Source organism: Nelumbo lutea, chromosome 5 (genome assembly GCF_056320005.1).
Source record: "Nelumbo lutea isolate HS-2025 chromosome 5, American lotus-T2T, whole genome shotgun sequence".
In the NCBI taxonomy this organism is placed as follows: domain Eukaryota; kingdom Viridiplantae; phylum Streptophyta; class Magnoliopsida; order Proteales; family Nelumbonaceae; genus Nelumbo; species Nelumbo lutea.
In genome coordinates this window covers 81,038,611-81,063,711 of record NC_142688.1, presented here as the reverse complement: position 1 = coordinate 81,063,711, position 25,101 = coordinate 81,038,611, and the positions used below count along the sequence as shown (strand labels likewise).

General features: G+C 37.3%; 1 protein-coding gene across 3 annotated transcripts in view; it reads left to right on the top strand.

The window, feature by feature from the left end:
* Positions 1–248: 248 nt before the first annotated feature.
* The window catches only part of LOC148853076 (Sec23/Sec24 protein transport family protein), a 62,141-nt gene continuing 37,288 nt past the window's right edge, over positions 249–25,101 (top strand). The window contains exons 1-9 of one of the 3 annotated variants that reach the window (XM_088943904.1): positions 249–480; positions 689–1,621; positions 4,040–4,270; positions 4,411–4,485; positions 4,623–4,721; positions 7,509–7,620; positions 9,250–9,377; positions 12,051–12,170; positions 23,029–23,109. In XM_088943904.1, the coding sequence (XP_088800030.1) occupies positions 749–1,621; positions 4,040–4,270; positions 4,411–4,485; positions 4,623–4,721; positions 7,509–7,620; positions 9,250–9,377; positions 12,051–12,170; positions 23,029–23,109 (1,719 nt within the window). In that variant the 5' untranslated portion in view covers positions 249–480; positions 689–748. Of the gene's footprint in view, positions 481–688; positions 1,622–4,018; positions 4,271–4,410; positions 4,486–4,622; positions 4,722–7,508; positions 7,621–9,249; positions 9,378–12,050; positions 12,171–23,028; positions 23,110–25,101 lie in introns of all 3 variants that reach the window. The other 2 variants (XM_088943903.1, XM_088943905.1) reach the window with 2 other exon arrangements.

The following is a 25,101-nucleotide window of genomic DNA, read 5'->3' as shown; positions in this document are numbered from 1 at the left end:
TTTTGCATCATACTTTAAAATATTTGAGGTTGGTTTGTTAGAATAAATCTGTGCTACGGAGAAAGGGCTGTTCGAACGGGTTTGCCTTTCCGAAGCCGAACTCAAAAAATTTGCCCTTGGCTTTTTCAGTCCCGATCACTCGGCACCCAACACTCGGCGAGTTAGAGATCACACGCGGGAAAAATCTCACGTGCGTCTGTACAGATGGAAAAATCTAATTGGGTTTACAGCGTTAGCCAAAGCTGGAAGTCTACAGCAGATCCAGACTTATTTTTAAACCCTTTTTTTCTCGCACGCTCTTTTTTGTCGAACACCTCTCTTCCTCGTTCGGAAACCTCAGCCGATCAAACACTGAAACAGCAACGACTAAGGGCCTTCAAGGACTAATCGATCTGGGAGGATCTCTGATCTGGGTCTGGTTTTCTCTACCTCTGTTATTGCTTCTGTAAGACTGATTCATTGGGAGAATTTCCAATCTAGGTGTGGTTTTCTCTAACTCCATTGTTGCTTCTGTTTGGATCAGCTTTGATTTGAATTGATTTGAATAAATTGGCAGAAAAATGAAATTTTGACAGAATTTCGGATTTCTCGTTATTCTATTGTTATTTTTTGGGAAATTTGCAGATATTCAATTCATTTTTCTTTGAAAGCTTATAGATTTAGGTTTTGTTTTTTTTGGTAATTCCAGGGAAAAGATAAGGATTCGCTGAAGCATTAAAGGATCTAGTTGAGTCTGTTGTGATTCTCCATGGCATCTCCTGTACCCCCTGGGGTACCTAGACCAGGCAACCCGCCCCCTAATTTCAATCCCAATGTGCAGAGAACTCCTGATTCTTTAGCCGATAACATGCAGAATCTACAAATCAATCGCCCACCTACAATGCCTAATGCGCTTGGTCCTCGCCCTGCCCCATTTGGGTCGCCACTTTATCCTGCTCCTGCCTCATCAGCTCACCCTGCCAGTGTATTTCCCGGTGCCTCACCTGTAATGCCCAACCCACCTGGTACCCGTCCTGTCCCCTTTACGACTGCACCATCAGCTGCTCCTCCGGTTTCTTTTCCCGGTGCTTCTCCGGTTTCTCGTCCTGGTCCACCTCCAGCTGGATTCCCAAGAGCTGGGCCTCCTCCAACTACCCCTCCGCAAGCTAGTGTGACACCAAATGTTCCTTCCGGCCGGCCTTCAGGCCCTCCGTTTGCGCAACCTCCGCCCTTTGGTACAAGGCCACCATCTAATGCTTTCCCTTCTGCATCTCTGACAACGGGTCCAGTTGCCCCTCCTTCAAGTGCACAGGGTTCAGTTTCCACTATACCTCCTTCGAATGTATTGGGTCCAATTAGTAACGGCCCCCCTGTCTTTACATCAGGGGCTTTGCCAGGTGGCCCCCGATTTCCTTCCATTGGCAGTACTCAGCAGCCACCAGTTGGGCCTCCACCATCACTTGTGCAGAATAGGGCTCCACAGCCTCCTAACATGCGTCCATTTGCTGGAAGTCTAGCCACCATTGCACCACCAGCGTCATCCTCTCAACCAGTGCCACCTTTTTCGGCTGCAAGTCAAGGCATTCCACCGCCTTCAGCTTCTCCATATGGGGCTCAGACGTGGCAGATGCAACCCCGGCAGGTGAGTTTGGTACAGGATTGATAGTTAATTTGGCATATGCCATATATATGTCATTGTTGATTACTTCTAAACTGACACTGTTAAGCTGACTGATAAAAGGCATGTGTAATGCACAAAGTACTTTCTTAAATTCAGACTTCTTTAAGTTTACGAATATCAAAACTCCATGTGTATTTTGGGGGAGTGGGAGGGAGGGGAAGATATATAAAAAAAAGAGCTAGTTCCATGGGATAGGAACCATGAACAGTTTATGCATTGTTTCTTTGCAAAAGAATGCTTCATAGAAAATAATCATTGCTGTCATTGGTGTCATTGGTCCTACAGAAAAGTTGGGGTTAGACCCAAGTAACTGGATCAAATGGAAACTAGAATGGGAATCAGAACTGATGTGGGAACATAGGAGCACCAAGATTTGAAAAGCTCCATATGTAAGGACTTGCTGTGGAACATATGAAACACACACATGCACACATGTTTGGAGAAGGAACATCCTAGAACCAATTCTGAACATTTCCCCACTTCAATGGCCTGTTTCGGTCAGAAATACATTATATAGGCTTTGAAAAATTATACATTGTTTATTCGCAAAAGAAAACTTTATAGAAAATATTATTTTAGGAATCTAGAATACATGAACAAAACTTGTTTTACCCGTTCCTTCATTTATCATCATGATAATTGCTGTTGTTGGTCACTTGGTCCTACAATAAGGTTGGGGTTAGACCTAAGTAACTAGATAAAATGGAAACTAGAACAGAAACCAGAACCAATACATGAACATAGGAGCACCAAAGTTTGAAAAGCTCCATTTGTTCTTTTCGTGTAGTGTGGCTGATCTGTGCTGGAGATATTACTCAGCATTGTTTGGTATGCAGCTGTTCCTTTCCGAGTCTCTGGCTGAAATTTCTCCAAGTGGCCGTCCATCAATGGAAGTAAAAAGGCCTGAATTGTTTGGAGTTGTATTCATTTTGCTGTTTGCTGGCCCATATGGAGAGAAAGAAACAGGAGAGTATTTGAAGACAGTCAGTGGGAGCTAGAGAAGGTGGTGGCATCCATTGGAAAAGCTGTCACTGATTGGGTGCTCATCTTACTGGATTTTGCTCAAGTGGTCCATGTCAGATTTAAGGCCTAATTTTTGGAGGGTCATTGAAATTCAAGAATGTAATCTGCAATGTTTTTTGCAATGGTGTAATCTCTACACCAGGCTGTAAGATTTGTTCTTTTTTTTTTAATAAAATTTTTTCTGTTATTATCAAAAGAAAAAAGTTTGAAAAGCTCCAAAACATCTCATCTTAAACCATCTGTTTAATCTCTCCCAAAGGTATGAAATATGTCATATTTACACAAGTTTATATATATGCAAGCATGTTTTCTTTTTTTTTCTTTATAAATGCAACATACTTATGATATAATGTATACATGGAAATGCATGTGTGTATACATGCATACATACATTCATGGAAATTCATTTGTGCGTGTATGAAATGTCAGACTTGGAAAGCATGGAAAAAGTAGGATTTAGGGACTTGGCTGCTGTACTATAGTTTCAAGTTACATTTTTATATGTTATATAAATAATGGATAATTGTTTAAAAAAATGAAGGTGCATAAACCAATGCAAATAACGATAAGCAAACATAGAAGTGTCCTTCAAGAATCCATGGATTGTTGGAATCTAACATGTCTGACGTGGACACTTGATCAATTTAATAGAGTCCATGCTACACTATATTATTTAGAGGAGGGTAAGGGGCTACTAGAGAGGTGTTCATAGAATTAGAAGAGAATGAGAGAATTAAAAATCTTGATGTGAAACTAATTTTCAACATCTAATCAAGACAGGTATCTCCTTGAGGCTGGGGAAGAATGGATGTGGGATTAAGAAAACCTAGGTGGTTGATTTGAGGGTTTAAAGGTTGATGAATTGAATTTGAATGAGGTTTTGGAATAAGGGTAAAGGATAATAGCCAAAATTAATTTTGGGCGGAGAAGGTTATTGAGGTGTTATTTGATGGTAAGACAGGTGAATAGTGTTTTTGGTTTGTTGAGGGTGGTATGTGATGGCATGAATTTTTATATCTTATTTGGTTTATAACTCTTTAAGGTTAGACCTTGGGGTGCTGTTTTTTTGTCTTGTTTCTCTTGGTTATTTCTTATCACCAGATATTGTATCTTCTAGTTTTCCTTTTTTAATGATTTTTTAGGATCAGAATTATAAGGCCTAGTGGCCTACTGATCAAAGTCCACCCAACAAGCAATGAAATTAAGTACTTTTCACTTTATCATCATATTACATTCTTATAATATTTACTGTGGGAGTCTTCTTTTATAATGTTTACAACTGTAATATTATTTTTATTTCTATTTATTTATTTACTTAATCGTATTGTGGATTAGGAATTGTTTGATTGCTTTCAGGTGGCTCCACCAATACCTGGTGCAACTCAACCACCTAGGATGTATGGAATGCCTCCACCACCAAACCAACCTATGACTGGTGTACCACCTGCCATGGGTCACCTCCCAGTTGCTGGAGCTCCATTGGGAGGGACATCAAAGATTGATCCCAATCAAATCCCACGCCCCATCCCAAATTCCTCGGTGATCCTGTATGAAACTCGACAAGGAAATCAGGCTAACCCTCCTCCGGTATGCTATTTCATGCATTGAATTAAAAGAAAATCAATGTATCTTGTAATGTATCATGGTGTGAATATAACATTAGATATAGAGACAATTTATTTAACTTTCCCCTTAGTCTGATCATGCCAACTTCTGTATTTGTAAAGCCTGCTACAAGCGATTACATTGTTAAGGATACTGGCAATTGCAGCCCGCGTTACATGAGGTGCACCATTAATCAGGTATTTTCCAAGTTTTTGAATACTTAGGTAACTTTTAGCATCTTTATATATATATGATATATTTGTGCTTGAATCGATATTCATTACAAGAATTGTAAATTGCTGATGTTACTAATTTATTGTTTTTCTTTCAATAGATCCCATGCACTGGTGACCTTTTGTCAACCTCTAGCATGCAGTTAGCTTTGATGGTCCAGCCTTTGGCTCTCCCCCATCCATCTGAGGAGCCCATCCAGGTAATAGTATCTAACTTTTACAGTTTCTTTATACTACATTATTTCTCTTGTCAAGGGAGGTTGTTCTTCAGTTTTAGGTGTCAATTTTGGTTGTTAAGTAATTAGTTTTTATCTAAAACCCTGCCAGCTTTGTAGCCATTTTTTATCACTACATTGATTTCTGGTAAGTGAATTTATTATTGAGAGGGATAAACCCAGAAGATATGTACAAGTTTACAATAAAAGTTGGCTATGAGAGGTTGTGGCATAAAGAAGAAGGTGGTTGGGAGTTGGCAATGCTAGTATGAAAAACTTGGCTCTCTTGACCAAGTGGTTGTGGCAATTTCCTATGGAAAACGAGAGGTTGTGACATAAGGTTGTGACTGGAATTCACAGGCTTTCAAGCAATGAATGTGATGCTGGTTGTTTGCACAGAGCTACTCTTGCTGCACCCTAGAAAGCTATACATGATGTCCTTCCTTTCTTCCTTAATTATGTGAGGTATGACTTGGCTTTAGGTTAGAAGATAAGGTTCTGGGGAGATGTCTAGGTAGGGGAGTCTCCCTTGAAAGATGTTTTTTCCCTCTCTTTGTTCTTTTCAACCTTAAACTTAAGTAAAAGCCTGTGTCTGATTTCTTCTTTCTCATCCCTCACCTTCGGGGTTGAATTGAAACTTGGCTTTCACTAGGAATCTCAGAGAGTTGGAAATCACCTTTGTCTAGTTTGATGCACCTTTTGGATTCCAGGTCCTGGATGAGGAAGTTTTGGATAATTGAGTTTGGGCTCTTAATTCTGTTGGGGTGTTTGCTTGTAAATCCTTCTTCAAGGCCCTTATTGCCTTTGCTTCTCCTCCCTCCTTCCTATAAAAGAAATCTGGTATTTCCAAATTCCCCCTAAGGTCAATGCTCTTTGTTGGGAAGTCTTCCATGGAAGCATTATTTTTTGATAGATTCTTCCATGGAAGCATTAATACTTATGATCTGTTGCAGAAGAAAAGACCAAAATAATCCCTGTTTCCTAACTGGTGTTTTTTATGTTAGTTGCATGGTGAGACTGCTATTCATCTCTTAATCTCTTGTCCTTTTGTTTGTTATATTTGGGAATGGTTGTTTTCCCTTTTTTGGTTTTAGGTGGAACCCTCCTACCAACTTGGAGAGGTTGTTTAGCCCTTCTATGTTGAGATGCACAAATAGGAGAGGTGCACACGGGCTGTGGTGATTTGGACAGTATGGAAAAAAGAAACAGAAGAATTTTTGAGGAGGAGAGGAGTAAGGGGACATTGATTGAACTCCTAACAATAACTGTAGAATTTTGGGTGACGACCTTGAATCTATTCTCAGGCTTCAAGGTGAAAGATTTCTTTAGGACTTGGGGGGGGGGGCAATAGCTGGATCTTCCTCTAGGAAACAAAAACCCCTAGAGGTGCGGTCTCCCCTAATGGGTGGGTGGTTGAAATTGAACTTTGATGGTAGTAGTGTGGGCAATCCAAGTCCTTCCAGAATTGGAGGGGTGATAAGAGATGAGGGTGGTATTATACCTGCCTTGTACTTTAGGCCCAAGTGAGCAAGGTGATTCTATAAGAGCAGAATTCTTGCCTGCAGTTTTTGGGGTAAAGATGGCTAAAGATCCAGGAATTGGGATATCTAAATGCTCTTTTCTTTGATCTATTGTTTGTAAAGTTGAGACAGAGAACTATTTTCAATTTAACATGGTTTTTTGTCTGGGCTATTTAGGAATTAGGACTGCTCACCTTCTTACCAAGATTAGAGTGTTTTATTTGGCCTTTGTTCAACTCATTGTTGTCAAGGTGTCTAGGTGATTCTGGGCGGCACTGAGGTGCCTAATTGACTAGTTGCCTAGGCGATAAAAGTTTTATAATATGAAGAACTAACTTTTGGCTAGTTCCTTAGTTTTATATATTATTCGGCATGCATACTAATTGAAAGAAGAACAAGTCTCTTTATTACGAACATTAAGTTTCCTCTAAAAATGTGGAAAAATCATATCTAAAAGATAAAAAATCTTTTAAATATATTAATTTCATTATTTTGAAAATTATTGCTACTAGAATAAGTATTAATAGAGCAATTTCATATCAATTAGCAACTAAAGAAGGTTTTTAACTTTAAGGATAAAAATTCAAGATGGAAAGTGAAATAGAAAAAAACCAAGGATGGAATTGCTATTTTATTTAATTGATTGGAGGGAGAGAGGATAGGAAAAAAAAGAAACCTCTCTATACTTGTATTCATTCTTTGTTTCTTTTTCTCATCTCAAAACCCTTTGAACTTTTAAATTTCAATAGTAAAACATTAAATATATATATATATATATATATATATATATATATATTCTAAAATAGAATGTATTAACACACATAAAGATGCATCAAGATAAATGATGTTACAATAAGGCACCCGCCTTGTCATTTTTGCTGCCTAGGTGGACGCTTAGTTGCCTAGGTGGGCACCTAGTTGCTATAAGTCAAGGCGTGGTGGGGTGCTCAGCCAAGGGTGCCTAGTTGCCTAGGTGATGCCTAGGTGGTCACCTAGGTGACGTCTTGACAACTATGCTTCAGCTTATGTGTATTGGAGAGGACAAATTAATCAACTTAGCAATGTGTAGTATTTTATGTATTATGAGAATTTCATTTAATTCAGAGGTATTTTTCTGGGTGTGAAGATTGTTGTTCTTTCTATAAATTTAATCATTACATTTTGTATATTTCTGTACTTGCAATTAAATATAATCATTTCTCCCTTTCAAAAAAAAAGTAAATATTTCATATTAGTTTAATATTTTTTGTAGGTTGTGGATTTTGGAGAAGGTGGGCCTGTTCGTTGTTCTCGTTGCAAAGGGTACATTAATCCTTTCATGAAATTCATTGATCAAGGGAGGCGCTTCATTTGTAACTTATGTGGTCAGTATACTTGATTTTTGATTTATTGTGTTAGTGCGGATTATGTCCATTTAGTATTTTCTGGGCACTTCTAAATCATTATTTATTTATATTTCAATATGATGGTATCTATATGTAATCTTTAATATTGTCAGGTAAGTATTCCTTAAATCATTCCATAAACGAATAAATTTAGTTCCCTAATTCTCTAGCTTGTAGCAGGTATGCTAATTACTACTTATGATGGAAATCCCATCATTTCATATTAGGGATTATCATGGATTACTTAGTGTGGTATGCATCTTATCCATCTCAAATTTCTTTATATGAAAAACTTTGACACCCATGCCATTCCTGCTAAGCATGCTTCCTACTTAGGGTGTCTCTGAACCCCTAGGGCTGCGTTTGTTTGCAATACAAACACAAATATGTACTCTGCATAAATACCCTTTTTTCGGTTCAAGGATGCAAAGTGGGTTCTCAGTTCTAAACCGTTTTTGTTCTCTTCTTGTTTGTTTTAAATCGATACAAAATGTGGTCTCTGTCATTTGATCAATGAAAGATTCAAAAAATACAAATTTGTACCCAAAAAATGGGTACAGTAATGCACTCTCCTCACGCTACGGAAATGTCAGAAAAGACATTTTTCCTCTCTAAATCGTTGCATTTTTGAATTTCAAACAAACACTCACAAATCTGAACCTGGGGGTGTAAATACCCTGGTTTTTCATTTGTATCGCAAACAAATGCAGCCTAGAACTCAACTCAACTCAGTCAGTTTCTCTGCCATTTTGTTCTTTATAGGGGTGTACAATCTATTAGATCCAGGTCCTGAGTTATTTTCTGGTATAGGGAAGTTTTCAAATAAATCTCTAGCCATGGTTCATAATTTTGATATCAATGGATATACACCATGTAGAGATGGGGGAATTTCTGAGATATTTTGCTATTTTTGCTAAGAAAATATGAAAAATCTAAATAATTAGGAAGATTTCTAGAACATAAAGGACCCATTACAAGTATAATTGCAGATCTAAAGCTTAAAAAACCATAGCAAAGAACTATTTAAATCAAATAGAAGAAAATTAAGAGATTTTAATGGGTATGTTTTTTTTGTCTCTGTTTTAGTTTTTTCTTCACAAGATAAGTCATTTACTTGCTATTTTGACATTTTTCTTTTTTCTTATTATATGTTTTGATTAGATTGAGAATCCTCTTTTGTAGTTGTATGCAATTTTTTTTTTCTTTTGAATTATAGTGACTTAGTAAGTAGATCATATCAAAATAGTAACTAGTAAGCCAATTATCCATTTGCCAATTCCCCAATGGTTCTTTTAGGAAGACGATTTTTGAAAAATTATAATGATTTTAATGAAGTATTGGAAAGTTTTTATTAATAATCTAAAATTTTAAACCTTAAATATATAGCCTATTAATGGAATATGAATTATCACCAATGTATTGGCAAAATGTTGGAGATATTAGGAAAAAATTATTTCTGGAAAATTTTGTATCACCACTCAGAAAAAGATTTCTGAGAAATTTCACCAAATATCACCAATTTTACAAATTTCTATAAGATGCACTTTGCACCTGTTATCAATTTCTATAAGTTTTCAACTTACACAGCATATGATGTTTGTTTTGCAGGGTTTACTGATGAAACTCCCCGTGACTATCACTGCAATTTAGGGCCAGATGGTAGGCGTAGGGATGCTGATGAACGGCCTGAGCTATGTAGGGGAACGGTGGAATTTGTTGCAACAAAGGAATACATGGTCAGTAAATACTCAAGATTTGAAAGTTTTATATTGATCAGTATTGCCCTCTGGACTCCAGACCTATGGTTTTTCAATATATGTACTTCGTGAGTCTAACTTGATTTCAAGGAGTATGTTCTTTTTTCTTTTTCTTGTACAAGCAATAAGACTGTCTTTGGATTTCAGGGAGTGGGAAGTGAAAGAAGATTTCTTTCACCCCCGAGTCAGTGGTTTTTGAATGACTAGCCTCCTCCCGCTCCCAATCCACAGAAACATTTTACTAACGATGAGGAAAATGTGATATTGATGGCCACTACTGGGATTCCACCTTGCCCTATTTTGTTTCTGAACAGTGGATGTGGATCCCGCCAGCTTTGAAGCAGATTAAGTGCCTGTTTGGGAGGGCTGAACCACAGCAGCTTCTGGCTTTCTGAGGCGGGCCTCACATGGACAGCTGGAGAGCCTAAATTGGCTGTCAGTCAGTCATTTGAAGGGTTGTTGGCTTCAGCCTCTTTGAATAGCTTATTTGGAGTGCTTCAAAGAAGCTGAACCAGCTTAGCTGAATCTTCAGCTCATTTCTCCGCCCCTCCCAAACAGGCCCCTAAGCTAAACTTTGATGGATGCAGGCACGCTGCACGCAACTTTGGGAATCTAGGCATTTCAAATATAGGTGTTTTTAGGAACAGCTATGAGGCTGTATTAGCATTAATTTCAAGACCATTTGGTCTTGGGGTCTCTCTGGCAACTGAATATAAGGAATATAGTGATGGAAAGGGGTTAGTTGGCTGGCTGCAAGAGAACATGGCAGCACAGACATACACTGAGAGAAACCAAGCAAATAACAATGGAGAGTGTTACTTCAATTATGTGGGTACATATATCAGCAAACTTCGTGGTTGACTCACATGCTAAAAACAATGGGCAGTCATGGAAGAAATTGTATTGGGGGTAATAAATGAAAGCTACTTGTAAAGTTGCAATGTTAAGTAAAAGGAGGGATAGGTGGTAAAATGCCAGCCTAACAAAATGAATAACATGTATTGTAGGTAGCACTCATTAACAGTCAAGTTCAAGAAACCATCAAGACTAAGAGATCTTGTTACAAGACATGGCAAGCAAATAGAAACAGAGAAAACTTGAAGGGATATATAAATGTTAAAAAAGAACTAAGCAATTAGTAAGGGAAGATAAACTGAAGGTATGCAATGAATTCTACAAGAACTTAGATACATTAGAAGGTGAGAAAGATATATACAAACTGGCAAAGATAAGGAAAAGAAAAGTGATCTATATCACGTTAGGTGCATGAAAAGTGAAGATCAAAGAGATCCAATAAAGAATGAGGAGAAAGAAAAGAATAGCTGAAGCCATTTTCAGAGATTACAAAATGAAAAACTTGTTGCGAGTACAAATTTTAGAGATCTTAGGAGTTTTATGGAGTTAGAAGCACACACATACCATCAATTCACCATCATCATATAAGACTTGTCCCAACTATATGGGGTTGGCTACATGAATCCTGTTTCCCATTCCGTTTTGTTCAGTGCAAAGACAAATCAAGATCCATGACCTTGCATGTTTGGCAAAAGTTTTTGTGCTGGCTGCCAACCTGATGTAACCCTCCTCTTTTAACCGGGTTTGAGACTGGCAGTGTAAGACAAGCTCACACTGATGGTAGCTTTAAAGGTTAAGGAAGCCTTAAAGAAGATGAAGGTAGGCTTTTCCCCTTCTCTTGGATGGGTTGAAGGAGCCAAAAAAAGAAATGCTGTTCACATCACCAGGTGGGGACCACCTACAACCAAAGGGAGCTAGAAATCAGTCCCAAAAGAAGTAAAGGGGTAGGAGATTAGCAGGTGGGTTATCTGATTTGCATCACACAGAAAAGCATTTATGAGGTGAAAAACATCAATTAAGCCTTCTTTTTTGCAATTCGTCAAGTGCTGATTTTCAAATTGAATTCCTCCCCAACAGATTGGCTTAATTTTGGGTGGGTGGGACTGGTCCAAACCAGATATATCTAATAGGAAAGGGCTGAATTGGGGGGGTGGGGAGGTTGGGATGCCAAAATATTCCAGGAGGCACAGGAGAAAGATCTGAAGGAGAGTCCAGATACTAGAGTTAGATTCTGTAGCATCTGAAAAAGACTCCCTTCAGTAATTGAGTGAGAGCAACAGCTTGATGAAATTCAAAGCCCTTAAAACCACTCCTACATTGCACCCCCAAGTGCTTTCTCTTTTTTTTTTAATAATTGTCTTTTACCTTTTGATTTCCTAATAGACCTTTTTGAGCCACTTTTTTGATAGAATTTTACATCTGAAAAAACGTACCATTAATTTCTTCCCCTACATTCCATTTTTTCTCACCTTTTAATTTGTCTTCAAGTCGTTTTAGTTTCCCTGTCTTCAGATTCTACTACTTGAACCTGGTTTTAGGAAATCTATTCTATTCTCATTTTCTTTTGTCTTTTAATGCAAATGTCTAAAAATATTAACCCATGTTGTGTGGTCAGACTTCAACTTGGGATAACCTTACAATCCATATATATTAGCCTTTCTGTTCTCATAGAAAATAATCTGTTTGACTTTTATTGGATCTACTTTTAAGTTTAATAATGTTATTTTTTTAAAGTATGTATTGTTATTGGAGTTTTACTAATTAGGATGATTTTGCATGTTGTCTTCTTACTTCCAGGTCCGTGATCCAATGCCAGCTGTCTTCTTCTTCCTTGTAGATGTATCCATGAATGCTATACAGACTGGTGCAACTGCAGCAGCATGCAGCGCAATTAATCAAGTTATTTCAGATCTTCCTGTAAGTTTCATGCTTATAATGAAGGCTTTCTATGAACTGAATGTTATTCTCTGCCTGGTTTTCTCCTTGAATGCATTGTTGTTTTGAATTTGGTTTTATTTTTGTTCTTTTTTAGGTGAACTTGAGGTCTTATGGCCTCCTTTTGGGATCTATAGTTAGCCCTAAAATCCCTTTAGGTAATAGCCAGAAACCTACTTTAAAACCCAAGCCAGAGGCACTCTTTGCTAGGGTTGTCAATGGACTGGGTTTGGGTTGGATCTCGTCCTAATTAAAATCAGTTAGAATGGGTTGGATGGTCCAATAAAACATATTGAATTGGACCAGTCTCCAAAGTATTTATTGGATTGGATGTGGTCCGTATTGTAATGGATTTATATTGGACTAGGTTGGATTGAATCAATGTCCAGTCCACTGGCAGAAAATAAGAGTATTGGTCTCAATGAACTAGGTTTGGATTGGACAAATCCGAATCAAGATCAATTTGAACTGATTGGATGGACCAATAAGACTTTTGCTTATCTGAATTAAGATTTTTGTTTCCTTTGTTTTTTGCTGGTGGGGGAGTTAAGAAAGCTTACCTCCCCTTGTAGTTAAAGTTTCATAATCTTAATAAAATTTGCCATTACTGATAAAAAAAGGACCAATAAGACATTGAATTGGACCAATCCAGACTTAATGGTCCAAAGTATTTATTGGATTTGTTTGGATCTGGTCCATCTGTGATGGACTCATACTGGACCAGGTTGGGTTGAACCAATATCCGGTCCTTTGAAAGCCCTACTCTTTGCTTCTCTAACCCTAAAAGTTATTCTTACTCTTAAAGTGCTAGCCTTCGAAGTGGAGAATAGTACATCTATGGTACCATGGAAGATTGGTAGAAGAAGGAAGACGAAAAGGTAGAAGAAGCTTGCTTACATGGTGAAAGAAAAGTGGGTGTTTCAAACAAGATTGGTGTTCACCAGTTTGCTATAACAAAGGCTGGGAAAAGGAAAAGTTAATAAGTTTTTTGTGGTTACTTCATGCCTACTTGCCTAGGGAAAAAAAAAGAGTTAGCGTGTGGCCTGCTGACCGGTAAGAGATCGACAGGTGAAAACCGAAAAAATTTTGAAGCTGTGAAGATGAAACACTTTCGAGAGGAGGAAAGGAAATTGGAGGGACCCTTAGAAGAAAGGGTGGACTGAAATGGGAGGACGCTTGGGTCTAGAGTTATCGCGTGACATTTTTAAATGGCCGTGTGGAGGTGGAGGCTTTAAACAATAGTGGGTCTGGATTTTTGGAGCCCATGGATGAGGGGGGTCGAAGTTCAAATGGGCCAGGCTTGTTTTTTATACCAAGACTCAAAGGGAAAGGGACATGTGACTCCTCTAATGAGCACACACCTAGGTTTATGGGGTTGATGATGGATTGTAGTTTCGGTCCATCATCGTCTTGTTCTTGAAGGGGAATGAAAAGGAGTGGTGCTTCAAGGTCGTTCAAGGCTTCAAGCGAAGAATGTGGCACAAAGTCAAGGCAATAAAGGCTAGGAATTGTTTTTAAGAAACAAAAGAAGTTTGCTAACTTTAGAAAAGGAAAGCTTAATGATGATTGTTGGAAGTGGGCTGTTACTAGATTCGTGCAGAAGAGGATGTTTTGATGAAATCCAATAGGGGAGTTGTTCCGACAGAGATTGAGGCTGGCAAGAGCTGTCAGAGATGGTTTGTACTTTGAACAAGGCGGTGATTTGTCGAAATGATATAGATATTCATTCTAAAGAAAATCTTAGGATACCGGACAAAGAAACAGGGCAAGGCCTGTTAAAGAGGATGGAAGGGGCAGATCTATTAGGTGGGGCAACAAAATTTCTATAGGGTGCGGTTGATCCAAATAAAACAACCTCTCTTAATTCTAGGTAAGTGGTGGTGGACAATCAAGAAGAATGTGTTCAAGATCTGAACCAGAGGTGTTTTGAAGCAGAAAAGGATATCAGTTGTTTTGAGTTTGATGTTGTTCCAGATTTAGAGTCTGCAAAGGTTGGTACATCTCAAGATGAGGTAAAGGACTAAAGGGGAGGAGGGGGAGAGTCTGTGTGATCCTAATTTGTTAGTAGGAGAGTCTGAGATGAATGCTTCAGGAAATATTACAGAGGTGATTATGAGCAAATTGGGGGTTGACTTGGGATGAATAAGGGTCACAAAAATGGTTGGAAGGGCTTTTAAAGACAGCAACTTACTGGAGAACATGAAAAAATATAAAGGAGAAAAATGCTGGACACTTAGTTCATGTTTCTAAAGTTCTTCATCGTCTGAAGGATGGTCTTTGTCCATGTAATAGGTTTAAGAGGGTAAACAAGAAGGGAGCGAAGGCCAAAAATAAAATTCAGAGGGGTGATGAGAAGAATAATTGTCATTAAAGAGCGGGGGAAGGTTAAGAAAGGCAAGTTAAAAATGATCCCAGATTCTCAAGGAGAAGAAATTGGATTGGGCTGGGAAGAGGTGAAAGAAGAGGTTGAAGTCGATGTAAGGGAGAACCAGAGGATAAAGACCAAGAAGAAGATGAGGAGGTGGTTATTGATTAAATGAGGGGTCTGGAGGGGGAGTTTTATATTGAAAAGATTGTTGAAAGTTGAAACAGAGGTTCCAGTGAGCAAGATTTTAGGCCTGCAATTTTTTGGGAGGAGAGGGATTTGCAAAAGAAGCATTTTTGGAATTGGAAAAGAATATGCCTACACATTCTGTATATTTGGTGTCTTCTGGGAAAGGTGTTTGGATCTTGGGTGATGGTTTAGAATGCTGATTGGGTGTTTGTCGTGAAAAGCTATGGTGGGGATCTATTTGTTGGGATCGATGGCCTTGTCCGGGGGTGTGGTTGAATTGGATATAGCTTAAAAACTGATTAGTTCGAGCTTAAAACCTTCCACTAAGCCTTCTTGAAGATTCAAGATAAGATGCATAGGAATAAAGGCTTAGTCAAAATGTTTAGCAGTTAATCAAATGATTGATCCATACGATCAACTTACTGCTGAAAGATAAACTATAACTTCAAACAAGTAAACAAGATAATCACAATAGCTATAGTGGTTAGTAGTTAAATAAGATAGAACAATAAATACAAGTAACTGCTATAAAGTAAATAGCAGCTGAAAGTAAATAGAACAATAGGTATAGAAATTGCTAAAGAAGTTAGTGGAAGAGCAGTTAAAATAAGGATTCAACAATAAGTTTAAATAATTGCTGATGTGTAAAGGTAGCTGAAAGTAAACAAAGAGAAATATAAATAACAGTTGCACGAGATGTGTGTGCTAAGTTTTGCAGCTGGGGATTGCCACAAGAAGGTAGTTGTGAAAAGGACCAGCTACTAGAAAATAAAAAGTTGAGACTCAAGCAGTTGGGTGATAAATAAAAAAAAAGAACTGCTACAGGATTCTCAAGATTAATTTAATTGCTGAAAATAAATGATGCAGTTGAATAATAAATAAAGCAATAAATGTAAAATATTGTAGAAATATAAACCCAAAGCAGTTAAATGTTAACAGTTAGCGGTTAGTGAAGGTTTGTATACAATACAGCATGCAAACTGCTAAACTAAAATTTAGTGCAGTTAGTAGGATTAGTAGAGTTAGTAGCTCAGTAATTGCACCAAGAAATCTGTATCTTGCAGTTCAAAAGAAAGTAAACAAAGTTAAATAACTATAGGATCTTCAGATATTCAAACACAAGAAGTTGGCTGAAGAGTTGGTGAATGTTAATACTAGAGCAACTACACAAACTTGAAAATAAAGAAAAGATAAAACAAAATAATCACAAAAATAGGCACACAAGATTTTTATAAAGGTTCAGCAGAAACCCGTCTACATCCTCTACCTTAGACACCTTTTGAGGATTTCTACTAACCAAAACTAGCTGGACTTCCAGGGCGCTATCAAAGTCTTACAACTGTAGGTTTTTCGAGGCTCCTACAACCTTGAATAGGCTTTGGAGTGCTACCCAAACTCAACAGAGCTTCATGCCTGCCAAACCTAACTTGGTAAGTTGGTAAAACTTCAAGGTCTCTATCAAACTCTTAATGGTGTTTAAACTAGAACACCTCCTGCACATAGAGAGATTATAGATAAAGCACAATACATCAGAGCATAGAGCCTTTCAATAGATAAATATTACAGCTCAATCTACTCAGTTGCAAAAATATAAACTCAAGATGCTTAACTCAAAGAAGAGATCTCTCAATAGATGGGTAAGACTATATGAGACCTATGGCTTCTCAACTTTACTCACCTCTAAAATCTATTGAAGTTCATAAATCTCTTCGAAGAAAATAAAGGCTCTCTAAAAACAACTAATGACGTTATATACTAAAAGCTCAGGTTGTTTTCATTCTCTTTTTGCTTGGTTTCTTTGAATCAAGCTAGATTATTTTCTAGCTGTTGGATGTCTCTTACTAAACATAGTAATGATTCAAAATGTCTCCAACATGATAGTATTAGCCGTTTTAAGCCTTTAAAGGTCAAATTTCATCGAAGTAGTTGACTACACTATTCTAGTAGTCGTTTACCAGACGAAGGGGAGAATCTTTTTTCTCCTTTGGTCAATTGACTCCTATTCAATTGACTGATATGTGATTTAACTCGGCTTGTCAGAGTTAGTCAACTATATTGTTTTGGGTAGTCGACCACTGCAATCAGTCTGGGCATTTCTATGCCTTGACTGTCACAGGTAGTCAATTATACATTTTAGGGTAGTCAAGTATTTCTAACAGTTACGCATTGCATGCCTCGTTTGTTGTAGTTAGTCGACTATATCGTTTGGGTAGTTGACTATACCATAGAGCCTAGGCATTTTATGCTTTTGTCGTTAAGGTTAGTTGACTAATGATAGTCCAACACTTAGAAACCTTGGAAACATTTTGTCAAAGATTTGGGGATTCTTCCTTTTGCATTCAACATTGATTTTCAAGAATCTGAACATGTTTAAGTCGAAGAAGCCTAAAATGCAAACCTATTCTAGCCATTGGTCTCTAAGGTTAACCAAACCAAGTTTTGGTCTTGTTGAGCAACACAAAAAGTGCATCTCAAGCAATTGATTACATCAAGAACCTCTAGATATGACTCTTAAACCACAACTTGATGTATGCTTCATCCTTGTTGAATTGATGTAGCATAAAACCTCTTTGAGCAGCTCCAAAGCCTTTGGAATATTTTTGTAGCTTTTCCATGCTTGAACTTCCTTGGTGCATCTTCTTTGAAGAGATTGGAGATGGTGTTGGAAGTGTGAAGCTTAGACAACTGATCAAGCAATGCTTCCACTTCTTCTTTATCATCAAATTTGCTTAACACAATTATAGCTCAGAGAAGCTTACTTAGATTAGCAGCAAATTTAGCACACTATTAGTACCTCTCAATTAGTTTGTATCATCAAAACACATAGTGTCAACACTATTTTTGTGAAAGTTTGGGAAAGGGGCTCAAAGTTGTTCTTTAAAAATTTGTTTGGAGGGCACCTTTCCAAGGGTTGGTTGTACTAGTTCTTATCCTTATTCTAATAAAAGAAGTCATAAAAATTGTTTGGAGGATGTTAGCTTTTCTTCTTTTTTCTTTTGGGTGATATCTTATCACCTTTGGTTGTACTTCTGTTTTTCTTTTGAATACAATTTTCTTTTTTATTTTTTACTAATAATAAGACCTTTTGACTCCATATTGTCTACCCTGAAGATAATGACTATTTGTGTGCTATTCCCACTCTGAGGTTATAAATGTTCTCTTTGCTATTGGGCCCACTAAAGCTCTGGGCTCAGTTGGGATCTGTGCTAAATTCTATCAGCAATGCTGGCCTGAGCTTGGAGGTGAGTTAATTACTTTTATTCAAAATAGTTTTGCTGACCCAAAGGAAATCCAACACATTAATGGCACTCATATTGTTCTTATACTGAGAAAAGATGGTGTATAGTATGCTTTTGACTTTCAGCCCATTGGATTAACAAATGTCATTTTGTGACAAAAATCGTTACTTCTTGGCTTGAATATTTATTGCCTCATCTCAATTCACTATTGCAACCGTGGTTTATGATAAACTATATCAATTCTTTGCAAAATTTCAGTTGAACTTGAGAGTAGACCTGTTCATGGGCCGGGCTCGGGTTTGGCTTTTGTCAAAATTCTAATGGGCCTGGCCCGAAGCCTGAGCCCGAGACAGTGTAAAATTGGGCCCGAAGCCCGACCGGTGAACAGGTCTAGTTGAGAGGTCTGATTTAACTATGGTTGAACAATTGATTCTCAAAGAAGAAGAATGTGTCTCCCCACTTGTCCCCACAAGTGAAGTCTGCCTAACCTGCTCAGGAACATTTTGCTTAGTGAGCTCAAAGTGCAAGGAAAACAAACTAAGGCACAAAGTAGGAAAGACTCTTAAGTTGGAATTTGTAAAGATTGATTGTATTGAACTAAGGCACAAAGGCTTTAGAAGACTACAATGCTTGATGTGTTTTGCAAATGAGGGATGTGGACCTATCTATAGTGGTTTCACCTCCTTAAACGTGAATTATGTACATGAAACATTATATGTACACTAATTATTTCCCAAGTCTGCCACTTACCACTTGAGTGCCACCTATGTTACCCTAAATGACACTTAAACCATTTAAGTAGGATTGGCAATTTCCACCCTACCTAGGAATGGCAATGTGTATGGTACCCGTGCAAATTGCCCAACCCATTCCTGTACCCGCCTATGTATCCTTGACCCCAAACCCATCTAACTTTTCCTCTCAATTTCCTAAACCGGTCTCGACCCGTTCCACCCGATTTGAAAGGTTAATTAACACTTTCTACTAAAAAGAATTTATTTACGCTTAAAGCATGATTTGAACCCAAATTAGTTAATGATAAAGCCGAAACTCTTAACACTACTTTAAGCTACTGATCCATCTCACCTTTTGTGTTGTTTAATGAAATAAAATAAGTTTTATTAATTTTTGTGTTCACCCAAACAAAACAATACATATGTATGATTAATAATTCCAACTAAAAATTAAAAGAATAATGTTTAAATTTAGCATTTGATAAATAAATGGAATAAATAATCTATTAAATTCAAATTTATATAAAAGATGATTTTAATCCCAAGAAATTCATACAAATAAAATATTAATAATAGAATAATTATCTAAGTACTTAAAATTTATAAATTTGTGCATGTTATATATCTTACAGTTTTGATATATTTTTGTATTTATTAGTTAATATTTTAATTTATGTTAAATAACATTATATTTATCATTTACAAAAAAATAAAAAAATGTTTACAAAATATTCAAGATTATAATATTATATTGAATCTACCAAATCCACTAATTTACATTTATATGAAAAAATGATTTTTAGTTCCGAAAAATTTATAGAAGTTCAAATTTTAATAGTGAAATAATTATTTTAATAATTAAAAATTATGAATTTGCATATGATATATATCTTATAAAATTTAATAGATTTGATATATTTTGAGTAAAAAATATATATTTTTATTAATTGTTAAATGATAATTAAATTTATATTTGAGAATTTAATATTTGGTTAGCATTTTTGTTAATGTTAAAAAGTAAAAATAATAAAATAGAAAATAATTGATATAATAATTAGGATAAATATAATAGGTTCATATGTTTTGTGTCTTGGACTCCTAATTAATGTATTGTTTGATATCTATGCATCCCACTATATTAATTGTAATATATATATTTTTTTTATGTACACCAATATATATATATATCTTATATATTTATGCATTATTTATGGCTATTTGACCTTAAATTTAGTGTTATTAATGTATTTATGAAAATTGTATGTGTTTCCCTACCTGTTTCAAATAAAACCGGTTATTGGGTATCAGATAGCCTAAAGTCAAAACCCAAACCCGTTCCAAACCCTATAGGGTTTTTATCTAAAATCCCAAATCTGTCCCAAACCCTATAGGGTTTTTATCTAAAATCTCAAATCTGTCCCAAACCCTATAGGGTTTTGATATACGAGACTTATTAGGGTCGGGACGGGTCAGATACCCAAAAATTCTTGCGAAATTGCCATCCCTAACCCTACCTGGTGTGTACTCACCCCAATGGGGTTGATTTTTCTTTGTTTGTTTGAAAAATGGATTTTTGGGTGGGGATGGGTTTTGGGGTTTTATAGCCTAAGTGTACGGGTAGGGTATAGTATTAGAGGTCTTCTCTAACCTATACATTTTTGTTGTAAGGCATATGAACTTATGTATTATGTGTTGAATTTAATAATGTTTTGAATTTTATGTGAAAGATAATTGATGGTTTATGCGTTTTCAACATGTTTCAATCAAATAATTGGAAATTTTGATGTTCATGTTATTTTGCTTGTTTATTGCTTATATATAACAGGAAATTAGGTGTGGGTTCTGGACCCAACCCGCTCCACTCTCAAATGTGGGGAGGGTTTGGATTCTGAAAGTCCAACCTGCTCCAGGTTTTGGGGAGGGTCCATGTTGGGAGGTTTGGGAAGGCCGGGATGGTCTCCTTGAACTTACCTCATTGTGGCACCTACTCCCCTGTTTTGGTGACACTTCATTCTTTAAATTACACCTAATCACCTTAAAGTGACACTCTGATCTCATGTTCCACCTCAAGCTTTGGTGAGGTGTTGTAATAAAATAATCTTTATGTTATTTACCTAATTGCCACCATTGTCCTTAATGCGGATTTGTCTTTTTGTGTCCCTTGGGTTTTGTCCTTTAGCGTCCCATGAAGTAAGGCCCACTAATGGTCTTCAAGTGCAATTTTTGACACTATGCTGCCATGTTGTTTGGTGACACTTCATTCTTTAAATTACACCTAATTGCCTTAAAGTGACACCTCTGAGCTCATGTTCCACCTCATGCTATGGTGAGGTGTTGTAATGAAATAATCTTTATGTTATTTACATAATTGCCACCATTGTCCTTAATGTGGATTTGTCTTTTTGTGTCCCTTGGGTTTTTGTCCTTTAGCGTCCCATGAAGTAAGGCCCACTAATGGTCTTCAAGTGCAATTTTTGACACTATGCTGCCATGTTGTTTGGTCTCTATTGCTCATCAAGCTCATCAGCACCTTTGAGTTTCTCTCTATTATTAGCTTATTAATGTTCATCATTCTGCTAAATCTCAATTCATGCAAGAGCGCACTTATCTCTGCATTTATTGAATTTCCATGCCCCGCTGGTTCTGAATAAACTGCGAGTATGTTGCTGTTTTCATCTTTAAATAAATAAACCCCCTATGTCTGAAGGCTCTGGGTTCCCTAGCGAACATCCATCAAAATTTAATTTTACAAATTTATTTGTGCTTGGGCTCCTTTGCATCTAAATCGCCCTCTTCACCCTTGAAGCTTTTTTCCCTTTTTCGATCAATACTTCACTCTTCACCCTTGGTATTGGTCTATTGAAAACGGGTCATGCTTTAGCCATATTGACTGTTTTCTTCGCCTGAGTGTTTTTGCAGAACCAGTTTTGATATAAATACAGTTTTGCATTAATTTTCAGCATGCAACTGGTTAAAAGCCTCCATCACCATTGTTTCTCTCTTATTTTCTACAAAAACTGAGAAGAAAGCTTCTAATCCAAAAAGCAGAAGATAGAAAGGACAGTGTAACATGACGCTGACACTGATTACAATTGAATCGGCAATTTCTCTTTCTAGTACAAATAATAAAAGCAAAGAACTTTTGATGATTTATTTCCTTTGGAAAAGTAAAACAAACCTAAAGTTACTGGTCTCTTCTCTACTGTGAAATGATATGATCTTCTCTGCAAAACTAAGAACACCTAAATGGGGGTTTCTGCAGAACTATGAGCACACACATTCAGATATCAAATCAAACTTTTGATTTCCTTGTTATGAAATAAGAAGTCTACTTTTTATGCAAATTTAAGAACAACCGTATTTAAGAACACATTTTAATGCCAATTCCTAGGAAATTAAAACTCCAATTTGCAAAGAGAGACAGGGAGTGGGAGAAGAGCATATTTTTGATTCTAATGGCGTTGAGGTTGTGTGCTTCAAGGGCTGCTGCTAACCTCAGAGGGTCTATGTCACAGAAGCCTGCTATGAATGATTTGAAGTATTCTGACTCCCATGAGCGGGTCAAAGATGATGGCACTTCAGCTACAATAGGAATAACCGACCATGTTCAACACCATTCAGGTGATGTTGTATATGTTGAATTGCCTGAGGTTACGTCCTTTGTAAGACAAGGAAACAGTTTTGGTACAGTTGAGAGTGTCAAGGCAACCAATGAAGTGTTTCCCCACGTTAAAGCAGTCGGTCTGGGACTGGGACACCTTGTCCTGATCCATTGACTGCCCTACCTGGCGTGAGCACTCATTGCTGGGAACACCAGATCTGTCTCCTCCGAAACAAATGTTTTGAGAATACTACTTCAAGTGTTGGAAGACAAAAAGACTCCCTTTGGAAGACAAAACATCTCTATGTTTGAGAAAAGGTGCTGCCCATGGAGGCCAACAATCATGGTTGCACAGCACTCATAGAGGCTAACCAGTATGGTGGGCTCCCATTTTGGTGCCTGCTTACATGAATCGGTTGTTTTTTTCTTCAAATGATGAAAAATGAGAAAATTTAGTAGGGAGGAGGAAGGATGGGGGTTGGTGCTGAGGTATCCATCGTTGTTTTAGTATGTAGAATTGTAGATACGGAAGATTGTATATGAATGGTCAATGGTATACTTTCATTGGTTTGCCTAAACATAAATCTATCCTTTTATGCCATCTGCACTATGTTCTAATTAGATATCACAGAAATAAATACAACAGTTTGTTTTTTAATGTTATTGAATATGCCAGTTTTGTGATGTCTTATTGTCTGATTTCTTGCTGCAGGAAGGTCCTCGAACAATGGTTGGTATTGCAACATTTGACTCAACGATCCATTTTTACAATCTCAAGCGTGCATTGCAACAAGTAAATACTTGATTCAATCTTCTTGCTAAACCATACTTTTCAGTTTTTTTTTTTTCTTTTTTTCTTTTTTCTTTTTTCTGATCAGTTATATGCAATTTTATAACCAATACAATACAGGAGAAGGTGCCAAGCACATCAAGTCCCCAGATGCTATTGTTGAGCTTCCCCAAAACTTATGTGTACATTTTTTTACAGTACAAGTTTCCCACCATGCCCCACAGAATAGTTGCTCTTTATCAACCTCTTGTTTTGCCATTGAATGAGTTAAACCATTGGCTGATCTAATATCCAGCTGAACTGAATCTCCACATCCATTATTAATTCCTTGATCTCCCTTATTGTGTTTCAGTGAGGCCTTGGTACTTGTTTTCTTTCTCAGCCACTATAAGATAACTTGAACCCCCTTCTACTATGACGTTTGTGAAACTACTGCTTTACCAATCCTATCCCTTGTAATGCTTCTAGTTGTTGAATTTCCATGACTTGGTCCTGAATATAGTGCAACAAAATGTCCCTAATAATTTCCCTAATATTTCCATTTCCATGTGTAGTGACACAAAATTTTACCGGAATTGACATATTCCCCAATGAACACTACCGGTACTATGTGGAGTACGAGAAATAGTTTCCATTTCCACTTCTATGGATAGCGACATGAAATTTTACTGGAATTGGCATTTCCACTTCCACTCCTAAATAATAACTTCACTTGGTCCAACCTTCAATCTAGGCCAATATGCTCTAAGCTGGACAGGTTTTTGTTCTCAACAGATCGGGAGGAACACTGGGGTAATTTAACATCTAGGGCACTTCCAAGACTTACTTCAGACCATTGGTCTATATTGATGAGTAAGGAGGAATTGAGAGGTCATGGACCTACCCCATTCAGGTTTGAAAATATGTGGTTGGCTCATCCAGGTTTCATTGAGAAGATTAGAGAGTGGTGGGAGCAATCTAATCCGGTAACAGAATGGGAGGGAATGAGGTTCCGCAAGAAACTTCAATTCCTAAAATCACAAATAAAGGAGTGGAATAGGCTGGAGTTTGGAAGAATAGATGAGAGAAAACAAGTATTGCTGGAGCAGATTGAGGAATTGGATATGAAGGAAGAGAGGGGATCCTTTAGAGAGGAAGAAAGGAGGATGAGATGGGATCTGAAGAGGCAGATGGAGGATATCCTGGTTAAGGAGGAAATTAGTTGGAGGCAAAAATCCAGGTGTAAGTGGCTAAAGGAGGGAGATAGAAATACAAGATTTTTTCATTCAGTGGCAAATGGGAGGAGAAAAAAGAATTTCATATCTAAATTGTAAGTTGAAGGAGCAGCTTTGTCCCACCCAATAGAAATGGTAGAGGCCTTAGTAAACCATTTTAAATCTGTTTTTAGAAGGCCTCTGAATAAGAGGGTGTGGTTGGAGGGATTGGAATGGCTGACTCTAACTGTAGAGAAAAGAGAGTGGTTAGAAAAGAGTTTTGATCCAGAGGAGATAAAGGAAACAATATTCTCAATGGGTAGGACAAAAACTCTGGGTCCAGATGGTTTCACAATGGCTTTCTATTAGGTTTGCTAGGATATTGTGGAGAATGATCTTAGGTTAGTTTTCAAGGAGTTTCATAGAAGGGGAATAATTAATCCGGGTTTGAACTCAACTTTCATTGCTTTGGTCCCAAAGAAGAAAGAGGATTCACAACCAAAGGATTTTAGACCTATCAGTTTGGTGAATAGCTTGTATAAAATTATTGCAAAAGTGTTGTCTCTCAGGATAAAGAAGGTACTTCCCACTATTATTGCACCCAATCAAGGAGCTTTTGTGGAGGGAAGACAGATCACTAATCAAATCCTCATTGCAAAAGAGAGTTTGGAGAGCCTTGGGAAGTTGAAGAAGAAGGGAGTGGTATGCAAACTGGATCTGGAGAAGGCTTACGACCTAGTTGATTGGTCCTTCCTGTTGGAGGTGTTGAGAAGTTTTGGCTTTGGAGACAGGTGGTGTAAAT